At 51.3% G+C, this 21,216-nt stretch overlaps 2 protein-coding genes across 3 annotated transcripts; one reads left to right on the plus strand and one right to left on the minus strand.

The window, feature by feature from the left end:
- Positions 1 to 2,473: 2,473 nt before the first annotated feature.
- On the minus strand, positions 2,474 to 14,127 carry SGCA (sarcoglycan alpha). 2 transcript variants are annotated; one of them, XM_053569353.1, is made up of 9 exons: positions 13,992 to 14,127; positions 13,751 to 13,861; positions 13,456 to 13,528; positions 12,977 to 13,175; positions 12,353 to 12,515; positions 11,237 to 11,445; positions 10,940 to 10,966; positions 5,681 to 5,873; positions 2,474 to 5,444 (listed from the first exon to the last, which is right to left on the minus strand). In XM_053569353.1, exons 1-8 carry the CDS (start codon positions 14,022 to 14,024, stop codon positions 5,693 to 5,695), a joined length of 996 nt encoding a protein of 331 aa, XP_053425328.1. In that variant the 5' UTR covers positions 14,025 to 14,127; the 3' UTR covers positions 2,474 to 5,444; positions 5,681 to 5,692. The 2 variants fall into 2 exon arrangements, with proteins under 2 accessions (XP_053425328.1, XP_053425327.1); XM_053569352.1 differs by having other exon boundaries at positions 2,474 to 5,395; positions 13,992 to 14,126.
- Positions 9,332 to 10,886, plus strand: LOC128570344 (spermatid-specific linker histone H1-like protein). The gene has a single exon (XM_053569354.1). It carries the CDS (start codon positions 9,717 to 9,719, stop codon positions 10,278 to 10,280), a length of 564 nt encoding a protein of 187 aa, XP_053425329.1. The 5' UTR covers positions 9,332 to 9,716; the 3' UTR covers positions 10,281 to 10,886.
- Positions 14,128 to 21,216: the final 7,089 nt, after the last annotated feature.

The raw sequence follows: 21,216 nt of genomic DNA on the forward strand, positions 1-21,216 counted from the left end.
ACACCAAACAAAGAGGGTGACTATAATTTCCATGTAGATACCACATTTCCCTTCTTCCAGGCCTTGTTTGCTACCCCATCCCATGCCTGAAATGATGTCCCTTCTCTGTTTGCTCAGCGCTCAAATGTCTCACCGTCCCCCATTCCCCTGGCAAACCCATGCTGCTCTCAGCTCCTTTGAGTTTCTGCAAAGATGACCTCAGCCCTCCATCCATGACACTGTTATCATAAAGAGCAAGTGGGCTAGGTTGTCTCTCGGGTGAGAGTGTGATGCTGTGTGCACTTTGGACATAGAGGTGAGCATGTTTTCGAGGAAGGCCAGATGAAAACCAGCCCTCCCAGGGAGCCAGAGGTGCTGCAGGGCTCAGCCCAGGGCTTTGTGCAGACACGAAGGTGCCTTGCAGGTGTGCTGTCATGCGCAGTAGTCACCAGCCAAGTGCAGCTATTGAGCACTTGAAATGTGGCTAGTGCAACTGAGGAGTTTGACGTCTACCTTTATTGAATTTTATTGCAATTAACTTTACTAGCTCCATGTGGGATGGTGGCCACTGTACCGGTCAGCACAGCAGTGGGTCTGCCTCTCACCACGTATGTGCAGATCTACATGTGTGTGCATGTGCACGTGCGTGGGCCCGTGAGGACACTGGAAGTGGCAGCCTGTGTGTCTGTGTCCCGTGTGCAGCTCCACATCTGTATCACGTGGTGCGAGGCAGTGAGTCGTTTCAGTGCCTGCGTGGGACGGGAGTGAAGGAGGACAAAGGGTCCATTGTGCCACATTCCCAGCCCAAGCCCTCCTTCCCGATGACATCACAGCTGCCCTAAATACAGCTGCCCAGACCCACTCTCCGAGACCCCCGCTGTCCCCAAGCAGTGGCACAGAGCTTGCTGCTCGCGCCGCTGCTGCTCTTCTGCACTCAATTTTGTTTCCTCTGTGAGGAGAAGCGTCATGCTCCTGTGGCTGATTTTTCAGTCAAATCCAAATGGAAAATTCTAGAAGGGGAGGAGGTTTCATTCAGATATTTGGTTTTTGGTGCTCTCAGAATCCTGGGTCCCTATTGGGGCTCCAGCCCAGCTCCTAGCAGGATTTGCTACAGCTGGAATATGGTGGGTTTCCTCCTTTCCCCCCTCCCAGCTTCCTAAGTGCCTCCAAGACTGTCTTCAAGGGACAGAGCTGGGTGGGGCTGAGGCACAGAGGGGTTAAGAGAGGGTTTCCTAGCTGGGGGCCCTCAACGTGTGGCAGGCCGAGGGGCTGTGTGTGGGACAGGTGTGAGCATGGGGCCACGTGGCAGACAGGGTGGCTGCTCTTGAGGCCGGCGCCCACACAAGGAGGCCTGCGCAATGAGGGAGTAAGGTGAGTACCGCTGAGTGGTCTACATGTGAGTCTTGTGGGGGTGCCTGCGTGGAGGAGAAGGTGCCCCCCCGTGAACAAACATGTGTGTTTGTGTGTGTCTGTGTGTTGGGGGCAGCTTCCCCACATGTGCACTGCAGTGGAAATGACACTGTGTGACCTGTAAGAACTCATGGATCATGGCATCTGGGACACACGTGTCACAAGCATGACAGAGGGTATAGGAGGATCCGTCTGCGTGAATGAAGATGAATGAGTATGGAAGGACACCACCATCGTGAAGTCCCCCATCCAGCAGGAGCCCTGGGGCTGGGGAGAGGCTGTGTCTCCCTATCCCTTTCCTCTGCTTGTGCTCCAGAGGGTTCCAAGTCAGGATGAGGGTATGTCTATGGACTGGGAGGCAAGACCCTGGGAGAAGGAGGGTTTTGTCCAGGAGGGTTGATGGGTCCTTCCACATGTGGAGATTTCAACACTTGGCCAAGTGTATGCAAGGTGAGGCCAAGAGGGAAGCAAGTTTTGGTGAATTTTGGTGATGACAGAGAAAGGGGGGTTTTCTCTGTTAAAGACAAGGGAAGAAGGAGGAAAGGGGGTGCTCAATGAAAAGGGACAGAGGATAGAGGAAGAAGTGGCTGAGAACCATGGTGAGGGTCAAAGCATGTTTTGGAACAAGAAGGCCACACGTTCAAGTTCTAGGTGAACTCACTACTGTGGGGCACAGTCTGCTCGCTCCCCAGGGCTTCCCCGCTGTGTGCAGAGGCCTGGGGGTACAGGTGTCCTGCAAAAAAGCAAGGGAAAGGGCTGTGTGCGTGAGTCAGTCTGGGATGGAGAGAAGAGAAGAGCCATGAACACAGAAAGAGAGCCACATATGTATTTTTTATTTATTTAAAAAAATAAAAAGAAGGGCGGTGCCTGTGGCTCAATGAGTAGCGTGCCGGCCCCATATACTGAGGGCCGTGGGTTCAAACCCGACCCCAGCCAAACTGCAACAACAACAAAAAAAATAGCTGGGCGTTGTGACGAGCACCTGTAGTTCCAGCTACTCAGGAGGCTGAGGCAAGAGAATCGCCTAAGCCCAAGAGCTGGAGGTTGCTGTGAGCTGTGACTTCACAGTACTCTACCGAGGGTGACATAGTGACACTCTCAAAAACAAATTAAAAATAAATAAATAAATACATAGAAATAAAAATAAAAATAATAGGTTAAATTAATGTTAATAATGTCTTTTATTTAACCCAATGTATCCCAAAATAAAATCATTTCATCATGGCACTGAAGCACATCCCACCTTGGACTCATGATGTTTCAAGTGCTCAGTGGCCATATGTGGCTGGTGGCTGACAGCCTAAACAGTGCAGCATCAGGCACTGGACCATGCCAAGGACCGTGCAAATTTGGCCTCCTCCCCAAATTTACAGGGATAGAGTGAACTTTTCACAAGGCACAGATGGAAATGGAGCCTGTTTAGTTTGGACTGTAGGGGGCAAGGAGACCCTATCGACCTCTGGCCTTCAGGGGATCATCCAAGGGTCTGAGTGTAGTAACGTCTCATTCTCGGGAGCTGCCAGAGGGCCCAGTTCCCACAAACTCAACAGCCCCAAGGCGGTTAAGGATTATCGTCTTATGAGTAAACTAACTGTCTGCTGGCTGAGCCAGCTATTGCGTGGCAGGCTCATGATTCCAGTCCTGCTCTGAGAAAGTGTTTATCTGGGGGCTGAGGCAAGCTCTAGGGGTGCCCTGTGTCCCCAGCCTACTAAGGGAATGTCTGGAGTCAGGTCACACGTGGGGACTGTTTAGGATAAAGGTGGGGTCTTGCGGGCAGTGCCATTGGTGAGACTTGTGGAACAGAGTGTGCTCTGTCTCAGGGTGGGAATGGAGGTGAGGACGGCTGCTGCTCTTTGTCCTGGGCTGTGGGGGGTGGGTGTGACAACTGGGTGGAATCTTGCTCAGTGAGCAGGGGGCCCTCATGTGTCTGTGTCAGTGCTGCTGGGCGTGCGTGTGTGTGTGCCCAGGCATGGCTCGGTGTCCTCTGGAGGCACGCCATCCTCCCTGCTACTTGTCTGGGCCACTTCCTCTCAGGCCGGCAGCCAGGCTCCCGTGTGCTCCTTGGAGCTGAGCAGGGAGGAAGACACTGCCAAGACCCCAAGGCAGAGCTGGGACACAAAGAGAGGAGAGACGCTGGCCTCTCTTCTCCTGTCCTTGGCCAGCACAGGAAGAGCAAACAGGAGGCCTGAGGGGGCAAGGACCAAGGAGGAGTCCCCAGACAGCTGGCCTGCTCTCCAGTCCGAGCCGCTTCTGTGCAACTCCTGGTTTCCATCAGGAAAAAGGAGGAAATGGCAAATGAGATGTCAGAAGCACCTTGTGTCAACCCATTTGGCTACAGAGTATGCATCTAAACAGCAGCCACTCAAATGTTTATTAAGGACATTTGCTGTGTTCTGTCTGAATCAATGTCTGATGGTTTGATGAACCAACCAGTGGAAGTGGGCAGGGAGGGGTGGACCAGAAATAACAGAAGAAGCTTTAGCACTGGCCTTGCACGTCCCTTCCTGCATTCCTTTAGGACATTATTCTTGACCATCTACTGTGCATAGGCACTGCGCCTCCTGGGGAAGCCGAATCCTGCACTCTAGTGCAGGAAGAAAAGAGGGAACAAGGGAGCCCCAGCAGAACAACCCTCCCAGAGGACGAGGAACGCCGAGAGGGCAGCTGAGGCCGGGGGCTGCAGGGACACAGGGATGCCATCTCTGAGACAGAGACAAAAACCTCCCTAAGAAGGGAGTTGTGTGGATGTATGGGCTGGGGTTCCCTGCAGAAGAAGAGGGTTGATGAGGCCCAGGTGCCCCCTTTTTGGATTCTCTTGAAGCTGCCAGCCACAGTAGGGTCAGGTGGGGGCCTGACCATGTGTCCTTCCTCCTCTGCCTTCCCTCCTTTCCCTGGGTGCCCTCTCAGGCTCAGTCTGCAGCCTGTTCTCACACTAGGAATGGAAAATGCGAGACTGGATCTGGCCAGGATGGCAGCCAGCAGCACTCTATGGTAGTGGTTGGTAGTGACACTGCTCAACCAGAGTTTTAGGCTGTGCAGTATCCTCTACCTACCAGGAGGGGAGCCCTTGAGCCCAGTGTATTCAGGGTCCCACACTCCATCCTCCAAGTCTAGATTGGCTTCTCCGTCCGCCAGGTGGCTCAGACCTGTAATCATAGCACTTTGGTAGGCTGAGGCCAGCGGATTGCTTGAGCTCAGGAGTTTGAGACCAGCCTGAGCAAGAGTGAGACCTGGTTTCTACTAAAAAGAGAAAAACTAGCTGGGCACGGTGGCAGGTGCCCATAGTTCCAGGTACAAGGCAACTCCTTGAGGCAGGAGTTTGAGGTTCCTGTGAGCTATGACACTATAGCCCTCTAGCTGGGGCAACAGAGTGAGACACTGTCTCAAAAAAAAAAAAAAAAAAAAATGGGCTGACTTCTCTCTCAACATAATGTACAGTGAGACTTTCTCTCCATGGGATCTTGACAGACTTCATCTAAATCTCCAGGTAAGAGCCTGGACCTCCCGCTTTCAGAACCCCTAAATTCTCCAGACAAGGCAAGTTTCAATCCATCTCTGCTACTTGCTTGCTTTGTGACCTTGGGTAAGTCACTCACTCCCCGTAGGCCTGGTTTCCTTGTCTGTAAAATAGGGATAATGATCTAGTAATCCCTTGCAGTCAAGTTTATGTAAGGGCCACATATAGCAGGTCCTTCCCTCCTTCTTCCAGAGGATTTGACAAAATAGCAAGATGCCAAAAGGTTGAGGGCTGATGACTCTGGAGACTCCCAGAAAGCAGAAAGGGAAACAGAGGCAGTGAGGACTGGGGTGGGGAGAGGCTGCTGAGAGGAAGACACTGGCAGCAACAGATGGGCAGAGCAGCAGGTATTTATTCTGTCTGTCTTGACACTAAACACCCTCACCCCGCCCCACCCATCTCTCTGCTTGTTCAGAGCCTGGGGGCCAACTGGGACAGAAGCCGGAACCAGCAGGTGGGATGTAGCTGGCCATGGGTTGTGGCTGCTCTCTGAGTGGACAGAAAAGGGAGAATGAGGCCAGGACTGGACCTAGAACAGCTGGGGGAGGGACAGTGGAGGGCTGAAAGGGCCAGACTCTGGTCCTCCTGTTTTCCGCCACCCTGACCGTCTAACCCCAAGTGCTTGGCATTGAGGGCATAGCCCTGGCACTTCTGGGCACCCCCATGTCTGCCTCAGAGATGCCCAACATCCCCCGCGCCCCACCTTTTGTCCCGCCTTGTGATGGAGGGCACTTTGTTTCCAGAAAGAATGCTGAAAGTGCCCACTGAACCCACCTGGCCAGGCCCTCAGTGCTGGTCCAGGATGAGGGGCACCTGGGCGCTGTCCACACGGGGCGGCAGCCGCTCGCCTGTGCGCGCGTTGAACATGGGCAGGGTGGAGCGTGGCCGGGGCACCTCACGGTTGCCTGCCATCTGTCGCAGCTCCTCTGTATTCCCATGGATGGTGCAGTGGTGAACCATCTGGATGCTGGAGGCACAGGGCCAGGGGGTCATCAGTTCTAGGAACGATGGCCCCAGGATCCAGCCTCGTACTGCTTAAGAGTTATCCACAGCCCTCCCTATCAGTCAAACACATGATGAGGGCACAGAGAACAAACAGGAAGTCCTGTGGTGCCCATTTAGTGCCCAGGGATTGAGGTATGGGCTCTGAGTGCAAACAGCCTGGATTCAAAGCTGTGTGTCCTCAACAAGTTATTTAACTACTCTGTGCCTCCATTTCCTCAGCTGCACAATGGGGATAATAATACTTACCTCCTAGTATCGCTGTGAAGATGAAATGAAAAAATGTGGCTCAATGCTTAGAACAGTGGCCAGCCTTTGGTAAGTGCTCTTGAGATACCAAGACATGAATACATATCCACAGGGGATATATTTTTCCAGAATCCAGTTGCTTCCCAGGCTTTATTCTGCATTCTGTTTTTATATCCTGGAGACCCTCTGGGTCTCTTCTTGCACTCAGCTCCCTCCCTCAATACTTTCTCCAACTACAGAGCATCTAACCCTTCTCCCTCCTCTCCATTCTCTTTGTTGAACTGGCAAATCTCCCTTGCTTCTACTTTTCCTCACCACCAAGGTTTGCCCAAGCTGTCTGTCTCCCCTTTCAGGATACCACCCCACATCCTACCAGGCCTTGAACATCTCATCTTCGGCTCTTCAGGCCTTTCCGCCACTCTCTTTGTACCTTGACCCCTTCCTAGCCCCACCCCAGCACACTCCCAGCACTAACCAGCTCTCACAGTCTTGTCTCCCTAGGCTTGTTTCAGACCAGCGCTCCTCTGCCAGACACTGAGCTCTACCCTGAGATTTTCCAAGGGGCTGGAAATCCCAGCAGCACTAAGGGATCACAGCCACTTGAAAGTCTTTTCTGAGTGCTAGCTCCAGTTCCTCCCCAGACGGCTGCCTTTTTTTCTTTTCCCGTTCCCAGTGATTTCCTTTCTTCTGTCCAGGGGCAAGCTTTAGTTCATTCTGACAGGCAGAGTAGCACAGTAGTTAAACATAAAGACTTGCTTTGAGTTTGAATGTAGATTTCACTGCTTTCCAGCTGTGTGACCTTGGGAAAATTACTTAACCTCTCTGTGCTTCAGTTTCCTCAACTGCAATGCAACTATTGTATGAATTAAATGATTTAATATAGGAAAGGCTTTTTTTTTTTTTTTGAGACAGAGTCTCACTATGTCACCCTGGGTAAAGTGGCATGGCGTCACAGCTCACAGCAACCTCCGATTCTTGGGATTAAGTGATGCTCTTGCCTCAGCCTCCCAAGTCCCCTCCTGGGACTACAGGCACCTGCCACAATGCCTGGCTATTTTTTGGTTGTAGTTGTCGTTATTGTTTGGCAGGCCCAGGCTGGATTCGAACCCTCCAGCCTCAGTCTGTGTGGCTGGTGCCCCAGCCACTGAGCTATAGGCGCTGAGCCAGGAAAATCATTTAGAATGTCTTCTGATCAAGCTTGTAGCAAGTGGTAGTTATTATTATAGGTAGCCTTCAGTTGCTATTATCATCTTCAGTGTTATTTTACTACAGCAAGCCCGATGGTGAACTTGGCCTCTAGTGGAAGATGTTTCCAAGCCCCTTATACTTGAACCATATTAGTTGGCCCAGCCTGGTGACATTTTCCCAGACTACCTGGCTGCCAAGTCAGACAGAGCTGGAACTTTTCATTATAAACAACAAAATTGGGTTTTCTTAGAGGGGCTGGGGCCCCAAGTAGGACTGAATGGGCCCCACTTGGCCACTCAGTTATTGATTAGATGGGGGACAGAAGTGGTCCCCACTCATGTCCAGGTCTCAGTCAGTGGATACAGACTCCACTTAGAGACCGACCGGTCTGATTACAGAAAAGACTTCCCAGCTTCACACTGAATAGGCCACACTCCTCCTTGGAGTGGGTGGGATCTAGTCCTGTCTGGCCAGTGGGAAGAGGTGGAGTCATTGTCTAGAGCAGGGGAGGGTCACAATGAGCTCTTGAGTCTGGAATTTGGCAAGCTAGGTTGTCCAAAACACAATTTTCCATTCCCAGGCAAGGGAAGACTGAGGGGAAATAGAGAAACTGGTACATAGACACTGATGGAGACAGCCGGGCAGGTGATGCCCCAGTGGGGAAGGGTCTTACTACAACCCCTCCTCATCCCCCCAGCCCCATATGTCTGGTGTCTCATTACTCTGGCAATGCACAGGTGGAAAAGTGTTCTGGGGATGTCTTTCTAGAGCAAGAGCCGAAGCCAGGCCCTTCAGTACCTTCCCTACAGTCCTTCCACGTCAACACTTAAGCAGACTGATGAATACACAGGCCTTCCCTCACATGCGCACGCACACGCGTGGCCCAGGTCTCACTCACACCCAGTCTACCACCACCAAGTGGCCAGACCAACACTGAAGCTGGCACATAGACCCACAGCAGAAGGTCATCCAGGCCTGGAGGCGTCTGTGACCAGTAAAATGTGATCCAGGTGAAAACCAGGCAGCAGAATCACAACTTGCAGATAAATGTTAAAAATGGTGGAGATTGAACAAGTGAAAAAATAGGATTTGGGGCTCAGTGCCCGTAGCACAGTGGTTACAGCACCAGCCACATGCACTGAGGCTGGCGGGTTCAAGTCCGGCCCAGGGCAGCTAAACAACAATGGCAACAGCAACAAAAAAATAGCCAGGCATTGTGGCTGTAGTCCCAGCTACTTGGGAGGCTGAGTCAAGAGAATCGCCTAATCCCAAGAGTTTGAGGTTGCTGTGAGCTGTGACACCAGATCACTCTAGCAAGGGCGACAAAGTAAGACTGTCTCAAAAAAATAAATAAAAAAGAAAAAAATAGGATTTTGTAGAAATAAATCAACACAAAATCCAAACCAACTAAGGCAAACATCACAAATGGTAAAATTATTGACGGAGGAAGTGGATTTTCTTGATAATATCTGAGCCATAGAATTGACACAGTGCTGGGAAGAACTATTGGTCACAAGAGAATAATCACCACAGCAATAGATATAACTGATTAAATTTGGGCCATCCCCCCCAAAAAAAAGTGAGGAATCAACTTGTGAAATTTATACAAAAAATCTCTGATCCCAATGGGGAGGCACTCTATAAAATTAAAATGAAAATAGAAAATAAAAGCAAAGTAACTGCTTTTAACTGCTTTGTACAGAAAGATGCTCGAGGAATTAAATCAATTTTAATATAGATCAAGGAATTACATCTCTGTTCACTCTAGAAAACATATACTGTACAAAAATCCATAAATGTTGCTATACTTCTGATGTATAAAATGTTGGTATTCCTCAACCAAAAACCCAATGGGTAGACATGGTGGGGTCAAAATGGTGGGTTTAAAACTGTGAGCCCAGAATACCCTGAAATTGGCTAGAGCACGTGCATGTATGAGCATGAACACGCTGTGTGGGTCACCCATCTGACCCACACAGCCACAGCTCTCCTTCCTAGGATACCTCGCAAATCACACCCCACACCCTCTGGCATCTCCTGTCCACCCCTCCCAGGAGGAAACAATGGGGCCACTGTGACCCCTGCAAGATTCTGATGGCCTCACAATGTCCCTCTGATGTCACTGCAGAGATAACCTTACCATCCCCTGCACCTACAGTACAAGTCTGCTGAGGCCATCGTGGGTGAACCTCCTTGGTCCTCCCTCTGGCCACCCAGGGGAAGGCATAGGCCAGAGCTCTACGAGGAAACCTCTGAGGGAACCAGGAACAGGGACGCACCTCACCCACACACTGAGGAGCAGTGCAGGGGATTTCCAGCTGCCATCCTGGAGGTCCTCACATCCAACTCCCTTCACCTACCGCAGGGAGAGATGCAGAAAGACGCTTCACAGCTGCCTGCGTCTGTACCCTTGGCCTCAAACACTTCTGTGGGTGGAGGCCGGGAGGCCACCATGTCAGGGGTCTCTAGCAAGAATGAGACTAAAAGCCTCACTTCTTCCAAATCCAACAAGAAGCCCACCATTTCCAAGGTGATCCTGAAGATTGTGACAGACAAGGGAGCACGCAACCGTGTGTCCCTGGCCACCCTGAAGAAGACGGTTGCCACTATGGGCTACAATGTGTCGCACAGCACCTATCACTTCAAGCGTGCACTCAAGGGGCTGGTGGACAAGGGAATGCTCCAGCAGGTGACTGGCAAGGGGGCCTCAGGCTCCTTCCGCCTGGGCAAGAAGGGCTCCAAGTCCAAGCTCAAGGTCAAGAGAAGGCAGCAGCGGCGGAGGGCTGGGCGGCGCCGCATTGGGCAGCGCCGTGCTGGGTACCGCCGCTCTGGACAGCGCCGCTCTGGACAGCGCAGGTTGCTATTGGGCTCCAAACAGGGGCACAAGCGGCTTTTCAAGAGGGCTCGTGGAGTGGCCAAATGCCGCTGCAATTAACAAGGCAGGCCAGGCAAGAGGTCAGGGGCGCCAGGCCCGCCATAGGCTCAGTGCAGTGGAAATAAAAGGAGCCTAACTTATTTCACACCTGCCTTCTGGAATCTGGGGTTCAGGGAAGTCGGAGAAGAAGGGGAATGGGGTGCAAGGGAGGGGTAAGGCCATAGGTAGGGGAATCCTTGGGCAAAATGAGAGTGAGATGAATCTGGGAAGGGCTGGTAGAATTGGAAGCAGCCATAGACACAGCTAGTCCAACCACATCACCCTGCAGATGGAGGATCTGAGGCCAGAGAGAATGATGGAGTAATTTGTGTGGCAGAGCCTGGCCTGGACCTCAGGTGTCTGACTCAGTGGGGTGAGTGTATGTGTGTGTGTACACACATTGGAGCTTCTTAAGTTAATTCTCAAACTTTCCTACAGGGGCGGCATCAAGTCCCCTTCCCCTCTGATACAAAAATCTTTTCTATGGGGACCAACAAACAAGAAAGCAAGGTCAGGGTAGGCCAGGCCCAGCAACTAACCAGCCCAGGGCTGAGGCTCAGCGGTCAAGGGTAGCTCATATTCCCAGAGTAATCTGCTTTGTCTGTGCTGCCTATGGAGATTGGTGGGCCTAATCTAGTCATCTAGGCAACTCCCACCCAGTCCCCAGCTCCCTTACTCACTCAGAAGTGGCCAGGTCTCTCTTCAGCCTGTGGAAGAGTAAAGGGAGGGTTAGCCCAGCTCTGGGCTTTACTCAGGGTGCCCCAGGGCTCAGCTGTGAGGTTATCCACAATCTCCTTCTAGTGCCAGGACAAGTGGGTTCTGAGTCCTGACCTAACTAGGAAGGGGCCCCCCCACTCCTTTCTGCCTGAGAACATCACTCCTTGAGGGATCTGGGTCCCCATGCAGTGTAAGTAACCGGGATCTCCTGGGTCTGAGCATCAGCTGGCACCTCCCCCACCCTTTGTCCAAATACGCACCGTCCCTCCCGCCGGCAGCACATGATGTGGGCCAGCAGTAAGGTGAGCAGCAGGGCCACCAGCAGGGGCACCAGGAGGGTGACCAAAGCATCCGCCAGGAAGTCACGGGCTGGGGCCTCAGTGGGTGGGCAGAAGAACGGGTCATGCTCCAGGATCCCGTCACCTGGGGTTGGGACCTCATCTGCAGGCTCTGGCACTGACTTATCCACCTGCACAAAGAGACCAAAGCTGGCCAAGGAGTGGCTGGCTGGATACAGAAGTCCCCAGGGGGTGGTAAAGGAGTTCCAGGGATATCCTGTTATCTCATGTAACCACAGGGCTCCTCCTGCCTGAGTTGCTCAGCTTGTGTGACTTAGCTGGACAAGGACTGGATTGGGAGGCTAGAGAGCAAAGTCCAGCAGAGGTTAGTGCACAGCTCTAGAGTCTGACTGCCTGGGCTTGAATCCTAATTCAGACAAGTGCTTAGCTGGGATGACTTACCTCTAAATGCCTTAGCTGTCTCACCTGTGAAGTCAATAATAGTAGCATCTGCCTCCTGGAGTGGTTGTGAGGGTAAAATATGTTGATTGGACAGTGCCTAGCAAATGCTTAAGAATATTTTCAACTACCGGTCCCTGGCTGTCAACCCTGAATAAAGCTCCTGCTCTGTCAGCAATTCACAGGCAGTGGGACCCTGTGGACCTCAGCTCAATATGTCAAAAGCTGTAGTGAGCATCTTTGAGCTATAATAGAGCACTCTCAGATCCTTGTAGCAGGTGAGTTTGCCAAGAGGCACCTTAGAAAGAAGCAGAGTTGTCACACAGAGACCACTGGTGGGGAAAGGGCTGGGAACTGCCCCGAGGGACGTGATTGACTTTTAGATGTTAGGCTGGACAGATCTGAGACACTGGGAGTGGGCGACCCCAATGGTGGAGCACAGACTTTGTCGCCCTCTCGTGGGAGAAGGTAGAACTTCATGGAGTATATGAAAGACCAAACCAGAGACTCAGGAAAGCCAAGACAGACCATGGGACAAGCAGGGATTAGACAAATCTGAGACTGGAGAGGGAAGCAGTGCAGAGGGAGGTGGGACTGTGATGGGGGTCCTCCCTCCCCAGAACCAGGGTCCCTTCTTACCAGGGACACGTTGCACCAGTCAACGAGGAAGTAGGGTGCCAAGGTGTCATAGCAGGACAGAAGTGGGGGCTGGCCCTGGATGCAACGGGCATGGCTGTCGGGGGATGCCACCATCTTCAGGCAAGTAGAGAAGGGTGAGGCCGAGCCCACCTTGATGTACACCCTGGGAGAGACGCCTTGTCAACAGAGCAGGGGACACCAGGAACCCCTCTACCAGACATCATTGACACTGTCCTGATTGCAGGCTATGACCTGGAGGCGGGAGAGGGGAGGACAGCGAGGGTCTGGCAAAAGAGATGGCATAGCCCCTAAGATCCGGGGTCATGGTGAAAGTGCACAGGGCACCCCACTCTTCTAGGGGACATTAGCTCCCAAAAAATTGGGGGTGGGCCAATCTTCTACGCCCTCATAGGGCACAGGAAGTATCAAGTTCAGGGTAACAAGAGTTTGGGCATAGCAAAGACAGGAGATCGGGGTGTGGACAGCAGCGTGAAGTTGGGAGGTAGAAGTGGATGTGGTGAAGCCCCACATGGAAATTAGGGAGACTCCTATTCTACTACTACCACCCAGATGAAAAGCAAGCTGCCTCCTCTCGCAGAAAGCCCTCCTGGGTTGCACACCTACCCTTCCTTGCGGCCTTCAATGGGAAGGGGAACACGGCCCCCACGGTCTAAGGCAGAAGTGATGTTGAGCAGCTGGAGCTCCCCTGACTCCCAGAGCCCCCCCAGGGCTGTGAGGAAGTGGCTGGCAGGCGTTGAGGGCAGCACCTCCTCCACATCATGGCTGCGCACCAGGAACTCGGCTTGGTGTGGCAGCAGGGGGCCTAAGAAGGCCAGGGAGGCACCTCAGACATCACCCAGCTCCCACCTTTGCCCCAGATCCTTCCTAAGCCTGCCCCAAGCTCTTCCCCACACCCTCCACAGCCCTTCCTGCCCCCTAAGGCCCTGTACATCACCCCGTAGGCCCGATGGGCCTTCCCACCACCCACAGCCTCGCTGACTTGCATAAGGCCTCATAGGCTGTTCCCAACTCCAGAGGCTAGAATCCCAGTTTAGAATCCCTCAGCACTGGCACTGCTGGGTAAAGGGTAGGGCCTGAAGTACCTTCTGGGTCCTCAATCACCAGCACCAATCTCTGCCGAGTGGTGTCAAAGCTGTCCCGATTATAGGCGGTGACCTAGGGGAATGGGGAGAAGAGCTAAGAGCTGGGACCAGGGGAGAAACCTGGCACAGCTGGGGCCTGGCAAGAGAGGACTGAGATGCTACACCAGCTTAGAGGTATGTGAATTGTATGTAAATGACAGCAAAGGAACACCCAATTCCCACCATCAGGGCTGCTCCTGGAAGGCCACCCTGACCCACCCCACCTCCATGAGTTTTTGAGGGTCCCTGGTGGCACCTCGATGACCTGAAGCCCACGATCTTCTGGAGTGGCCGTGCCATAGAGGAAGCCAGGGTGGTGGGGGCTGCGCTGAGTGTAGCAGAGCCACCGGGGCAGGTCTGGGTGTCCCTGGAGGTGAGCACGATAGGTAATGCGGACGGTTGGGGGGACAGCTGGTAGAAGAGATAGGGGATCAGAGTCATCCCTGGAACCCCAAAGGCCACCCCAGCCCTCCCTGTGCCCTGTGCACCCCTCTCACCAATGTGCTCAGGAAGGTGAAGGAAGGTTGCATGGTCCAAAGTGTGTACAAAGACACGACCCACAAGCGGGTGTAGGGTGGTCTGCTGGGCCGTGGTGTCTCTCAGACTCACCAGGAGACCTGTGCAAACCCCACAAGTCCCAAACTCACAGACCTGCTTCAGTCCCTTCCTCTTTAAGTCCTTGGTGCTCCTATGAGACTCAGAGAAGGGGACTCCTGTGCTGGCTCCAGGAAAGGACAGGGCACACAGTAGGGAGGGCAGGCCTGCTGGCACTGGACACTTTCATCAGCAGCAAGATGGATTGATGGGGGAGCCACCCCCATGACAACCTTTCCACACTCAATTGAGGCCCCCCCGGTAAGGGTTACAGTGGGCAGTTTACTGGTATGTGTGTTTCAAGAGAACTAGGAAAAAAAACTCATGCTAAGTGTCTGAGAGGCTGGAAGGGAGGAGGATGAGGGGTTAGTCATTCTGGGACCTGGAAACCCCCTTCTGCGTCCCTTAACATCCAGATCTACGAGCTGAGCCAAGGGGACCCTAACCCCTGAGAGAACCAGAAGACCTGCTGGCCCACCCCATCCTCCCTCTCAGGGCCAAATTTAGCCAGGGCCTAGACAGAAGCAGTGGCTGCCAGTCCATTAAAGGGCCCACAACCCTTTGGGCCTACGCTAGGCCCGTCCGGCCCTAGGATACCTCCAGTTCACAGAGCTCACAGCCCCACATCCCAGAGCCCAGCTCCCAGCCCATTCCCTGAACCTCCTGCTGGCTGTGGCTTCAACACCCCAGTGCACGGCTGGCCTCTGTCTCATGCCCCCACCGCCCTTCTCTGAGAACACCCATACTTCCGTCTCATCACTCCTAAATCCCCTTTCTGATCTTTGGCCTCCCCCTGAAGAAGGCCCCAACTTGCCCACAAGGAGAGAAATCCAGGTTAGTGTTGCTGCCATGGCTGTGCATGTCTGGCCAGGTTTTATGAGTGACAGAGACAGGGGCAGGGAGGAGGGAGAGGAGGAGGGAGGGAGAGGAGGTGTTCCCCAGCAGCTGGCGCTGGCCCCATCCCTGCCCAGAGCAGGACTGAATCGGGGAGGACAACATCCTCACACACAATGTCCTCCAATTATCCCCTCTGATGGTCATGCTATGTTTTCTAAACCCCTAACCTGGCTACCTTGGTCCTCCCTTAAAATCCTAACGGCTCCCATTCTCCTTGCTTTCCCAGCTCATGCCCAGCTGAGGGCTTTCTAACTCTTCCCTTTGCCTGCCCCAACCCCCACCCTCCATCTGCCCCTCCCTGTGTGACAGGTTCCCTGAGGTCTCCAGCCTCTGCCCAGCTGTTCCCTCTGCCTGGAGTTCCCTTCCTGCCTTTGTCCAAGAAGCAAACTTCCAGTCACCCTTTCAGATGCCACACAGTATCTCCTCCTCTCTCTGAAGACTCTCTGCCCTCCTTCCTTCTCCTAGGCCAAGTTGGGTGCCCCTTTAGTTAGTGACCCAGCCACACAGCACCAGGGAGCGGTATAGGTGCTTTGAGCTCCTCAGAGACTAGAATCTTATTATCTTTGCATCCCTGAGCTTGGAACAGGGCATGGTGACTTATAGGTGTAGTGGCTAGGTGACAACTTCCTTAACAGCAAATAAGTGTGCCATTCACTCAGTCCTCACTTCCAGACCAAGCACCCTTATTGTGTAAGTCTTGGAAGAGAGAGAGCCCTGGACAGGAATAGCCGAGTAGAGACAGGTGGGCAGTGGAGGTGCCCTCTCAGGCAACGGAGTTGGGACTAAGCATATGGGCCTGGAGGTAGGCACGTGTCTCCTCTTAGCCACTGCTACAAACAGACAAGAATAGTGCTTGCCTCCTTGTGCTCTTGTGAGGGATCCCACAGCAGTTCCATGAGCAGATATTACTGCTGTCCTTGTTTTATAAAAGATAAAACTGAGGCACAAGGGTGCATAGCTTCCCCAGGGCCAGGTCACTGAGTAGTTGAATGCATGTAAAGTGCTTAGCCCAGCACCCCCGTCAATGCAATTGTGGGCAGTCTTTCCCCTTCCTTCCGGAGTCTGCCAAAGAATCTTGGTCCAAGCATGAATGGGGTGGGGAGCCCTTCTCTCCCAGAGTACTCCGCTAGAGTAGGCAGAGGGGCATTCAGCCCAGGGGCCCATGGCTGCCAGGGTTCCCGAATCCTTTGTGCCTGCGTGAGAATGCCTCAGGGCTTCAAGATGAAGGGTGTTGTCCCATCACCCCCACAACCAAACGCCCCAGGTAAGGAAGGCTGGGTCAGGCCTCAGGGCGAGGGTGTTGCCCTGCAAACTGGGGTAACTGGTGGGAAGGTTACTTAGTCCTTGTCCTTCCTTCTCTCTCTCTCTCTACCTGACTGTCCCACCCATCCCTGGAGAGCCACCAAATTCCAGAGTCAGCGTCCACTCAGGCTCTCAGACAAGGTGGTATTTTTCCCAGAATCACCTTGGCATCTCTGCTATCTCAGAGACAGATGGAGGAGGGAGAAAGGTTCTGGAGACAGAGGGAGATTTAGAGGGCTGGCGGGGGTTGGAGGGGCAGGCAGAGATGCCAGAGCTTGGGAATCTGCCCAGGCCTCACTCCTGAGCTTCTCCATGTGACTCCCATCCCTCCACCACCCCGCCCCACCCCCCTGCTATTTTTGGAGCCACCCACTCACACCCTCAGCTGTCTTAAGGTAACAGTGCCTGCACCCTGAGTCACCAGGCCCACGGAGGCCAGTCTTCTTTAATGGAAAAGATGTGACCACCTCTCCCTCTGATCCCCCCAATTCAAGGAAGCCAGGGACCATCCTAGGAGTCAGCTGGAAGTCCCCAGAAACCCTTCTTGGCCTCTAGCCACAGGAGGACCTCCCCATTCCAAGCTGTCTTGATTGTAATCTGTTGTTGTAATAGGCAGCACCTTCTATCTCTTGGGAACTAGCATCCATGGGGGTTCTCACAAGGTATTTAAACTTCTGTCTCTGGAAAAAAAAATTAAAAGTATATAGAATAACATAATGAGTTCCCATGTATTTATCACCCAGATTCAATGGTTATCAACTTAAGGCCGATCTAGTTTCTTCCATACTCTGCCAATTTTTCCCTCCCATTTAAATTTATCTGTCAGTATTTCAGTGTGTATCTTTGAAAGATAATGACTCTTTTTAAATTAACACATGTTAACATCATCAATAACTTTTTGTTTTTTGAGATAGAGTCTCACTTTTTCACTCTTAATAGAAAGCAGTGACATCTTAGCGTACAGAAACCTCAAACTCAAATGATCCTCTTGCCTCAGCCTCCCAAGTAGCTGGGACTACAGGTGCCCTCCCCCAAAGCCTGGCTATTTTTAGAGATGGAGTCTTGATCTTGCTCAGGCTGGTCTCGAATACTGAGCTCAAGACATCCACCCGCCTCTGCCTCTCAAAGTGCTAGGATTATAGGCATGAGCCTCTGTGCCCGGCCTCATCAATAACTCTTTAATATCAAAGTTACAGTGTTCAAATTTCCCATTTCTCATAAATGTCACATTTTTTACAATATGCTTGTTTAATAAGGATCCAAATAAGGTATGCACACTGCAAACTGATTGACAGGTCTCTTTAAAATCTCTTTGATCTATAAGTTTCCCCATATACCTCTCTCACTTCTCTCTCTCCCTCTCTTTGAAGGAACCAGTTTATCTGTAGTTTTCCACAGTCTGGATTTTGCTGATTGCATGTCTGTAATGTTCCCTGTCAGGTTCCCCTGACCTCTGCATTCCCTGTACATTGTAGTGTCCTGTAAATTGTAGTTAGATCTAGAAGACTGATCAGGTTTACATTCAAGTGTTTTCAGGGAGACCACTTCAGGTGGTGGTGGTGTTCTTTCATTTGGAAATACACCGTGTGTTTCTGTGGTCTTAGCTCCCCCCCCATGGTGATATTCAAAATTCAGTTATTCCTTCCTTTATTAGCTAGAATAATTCTAGACAGAGAAAATGCTCCTCACGATTTGGTTACTGAGTGAATGGTATAGTTCATATGGGAAAGACGGGATAAATGCTTGATTCTTTTTCTGTATTCATTAGTTTTAAAATAAGTTGATTCCTTGGCATCCTCCAGACTGTAACCAATTCAGGCTTTTTCCACTAATAGTATAATTATGAATTTATGGTTTAAACATATTTGATTGCTTCAATCCCTTGCAATGAGTGTACCTCCTGGTGCTCAAATTGTCCCAATTAGAGTGTCCGTCTGGGGGAACTGGACGGTATGTCTACCGCCTCTCCAGGCCTGGTCTCACGGGGAGCTCCCATTGCAGCCGCTTTCTCCTGCCACCCAGCCTACCCTGAGAGACCTCGTTCTCTGTCCTCGCTTCTTTGCCATCTCTGCCCATCAGTACCTAAATTAAAGCCCTCTGGTCCTTTGTCCCTATCTCTCCCCGTCCCAGACAATATTTGCTGAATGAATCAATGAATTCTGTCAATTCTGTCCCATTCCACTTCAGTCTCTAGGAACCTAAGTCTCTTGATGTCTGAAGCCTGTGTCTTCTTTATCTGCATCCATACGTTGTCGTGAGGGACAAAGGAAAGGGACTGTCGTCGTTGTGATCGGACTCTCTCATCTGCCTCCGAGACTCCACCCACATCTCTCCCCCATCCCCTTCCCCGCCCCCAGCGCAACAACAAAGAGTGAGACTCCGCAAGTCCGCCACGAGAGGGCGCATTCACCGGCTCCAGTCCGAACCTGCGCCTGCGCAATGTTGGGGCGGAGCGGGGGGCGGAGGTGGGATAGCGTCTGAGGGCCCCGCCCAGCACCGGGGACTATCGTCAGCAGCGCTTGCTGAACGCCACTGTAGGGGATCCAAGGCCACGGGTTCTGTGTCACCCTTCCCTTCCGGATCCAGATGATTTCTCCCCTACCGGAGGAGGAAAACCCGTATGGAGGCAGGGGGCTGAACATAATGATCCCTTCCCCACTCCATTATCTATATCAATCCTACCACTTCCAAGGATATTTCCATATCCCTCTGAACCCCTCCCCCCGATATTCGGGAGGTTCCAGCCTGAAAACCTGTCTCCGGAATCTACCCCCTCCCCGTCCACCTTGTATTAGAGACAGGGTTCTCAGTATGTTGCCCCGGCTGGTCTTGAACTCCTCCTGAGCTCGATAGTCCTCCACCTCAGCCTCCCCTCTAGCTGGGACTACAGAGGCCTGTCACCACAAGCAGCCGCCTACCTTTTTTTGGGTAAAAGGGGTTCCTAGAGCCTCCAGCCACTGAAAGCCATCAAACATTAGTTGGAGAAGGCCAGAGACCATTCCTGGGCAAGCTTTTTCATTTACTGGAGAAACAAAAGGGAAGGGACTGTCCTAGATGCCAGGACACAGTGCTCTGCACAGCTGGATTTCTGGACCCAGGGCCCAGAGCCATTTCTACCCAGACACTCCCTCTCTGTAAAGTGGGTGTAAGAAGGATCAATGAGATAATGGGAAGGGAAGTGCTTTGTAAACTGTAAAGCTCTGGAGAAAGTAAGGGGTCTTTTATTTATTTATAACTACAGTGCAAGGCAATAGCTGCCCAAGGCCAGCAAAGCCTGTGAGCTGGATTTAGAGGTCAGGTTTAGAAACCACCATTCACTCACAGAAGGAATGTAAAAGAGACAAAATCTCTGACATCTTTTGCAGATGACATGAAAATATATATATATATACACATATATACCAAGAGATTCTCCAGGCATATTGTTAGGAGTTATTAAATGAGCTCAGCAATGTTGCTGGACAAAAATCAACATCCAAATACAAATAAAATACAAAATTCAACAGTGTAGCTGAATTCATTAGGAATCACAGTATCTTTTAAAAAAGCAATCAAAGGCCAGGCTTGATGGCTTATGCCTATAATCCTAGCACTTTGGGAGGCCAAGGTGGGTGGACTGCTTGAGCTCAGAAGTTCAAAACCAGCCTGAGCAAGAATGCCAGCTCTAAAAAGTAGGGTTGTGTAGCAGGTGCCAGTGGTCCCAGCTACTTGGGAGGCTGAGGCAAAAAGGATCACTTGCGCCCAGCAGTTTGAAGTTGCTGTGAGCTATGAGGCCAGAACACTCTACCCAGGGGGACAAAGTGAGACTCTGTCTCAAAATAAATAAGTAAATAAAAATTAAATTAAAATAAAAAAGCGATCATTTACAAAATAATGAAAAGTTACAGAATCCAGGAAAATACTTATAAAAGACATTTCAAGATATTCTATGAAGGAAAACATTATAGGCTATTAAAGGAATAAATGGAGAGATGTGGAGAATTATTAAGTTCCAGGGTAAGAAACCTCACTATCAAGAAGATGATTCTCTCCACATTGATCTGTTGATTCAGTGCAATATCAATATCCCAACAGTATTTTTCCGTGAGCGAGGCAAACTAATTCTAACATTCATAGAGAAGAGCAAAGGCCCAAGAAAAGGCTAGACAATTCTGAAAATGAATAAGGAGGAGGACCTACCTCTAACAGATGCCAAGACTTTTTTGAAAGCGATTAGTAATTAAAACAATGTGGTATTGGTGCTGGGCTAGACAAAGGGATCAATAGAATAGAGTGCCCAGAAACAGATCCAAGCATATGTGGAAATTTGATTTATGACGGTGGTGGCACTGCAACTCAGTGAAGGAGAATATACTATTCAAGAAAAAGTGTTGTGACAATTGGCTTTTCCTATGAAAAATCTTCAGGCCATCCATAATTATGAATTCCAGATGGATGAAAGAACTAAAAGTGAAAAGCAAACCTTTAAAGTAATTGGGAGAAAACACTGGAGACCTAGGATAGGAAAGCATTTCTTAAACAAGAGACACACTTGCAAGAGATTGAAAGATTGTATCACATTACCACCACCACCCCGAAGTCCTCTGCTATGAAAATGACATTATAAACAAAGCTACAAGACAAGCAACAGCTTGGGTGTCAATGTTGGCAGCACATACCACAGATAAATGGTTCATATTCAGAAGATATAAAGACCTTCTAGAGATCAATAAGGAAAGGACAGACCTTTTGAGTGCCACGCCAAACATCGTCCTTTCTCTTCTTCTGCCATAATAGAACCCCTACCCGATTCAAGGGTTTGTGCTTTAGGGGAAGCTAGGTCTTCCCTAGTGCCATCGAGTGAACTGTTACTGGTCTAAATATAATGTGATGATTTTGCTCGTCTAGTCAATGACTGGGTTAGGCATGAACACGTATGCAACTCTGGGC

Source organism: Nycticebus coucang, chromosome 18 (assembly GCF_027406575.1).
Source record: "Nycticebus coucang isolate mNycCou1 chromosome 18, mNycCou1.pri, whole genome shotgun sequence".
In the NCBI taxonomy this organism is placed as follows: domain Eukaryota; kingdom Metazoa; phylum Chordata; class Mammalia; order Primates; family Lorisidae; genus Nycticebus; species Nycticebus coucang.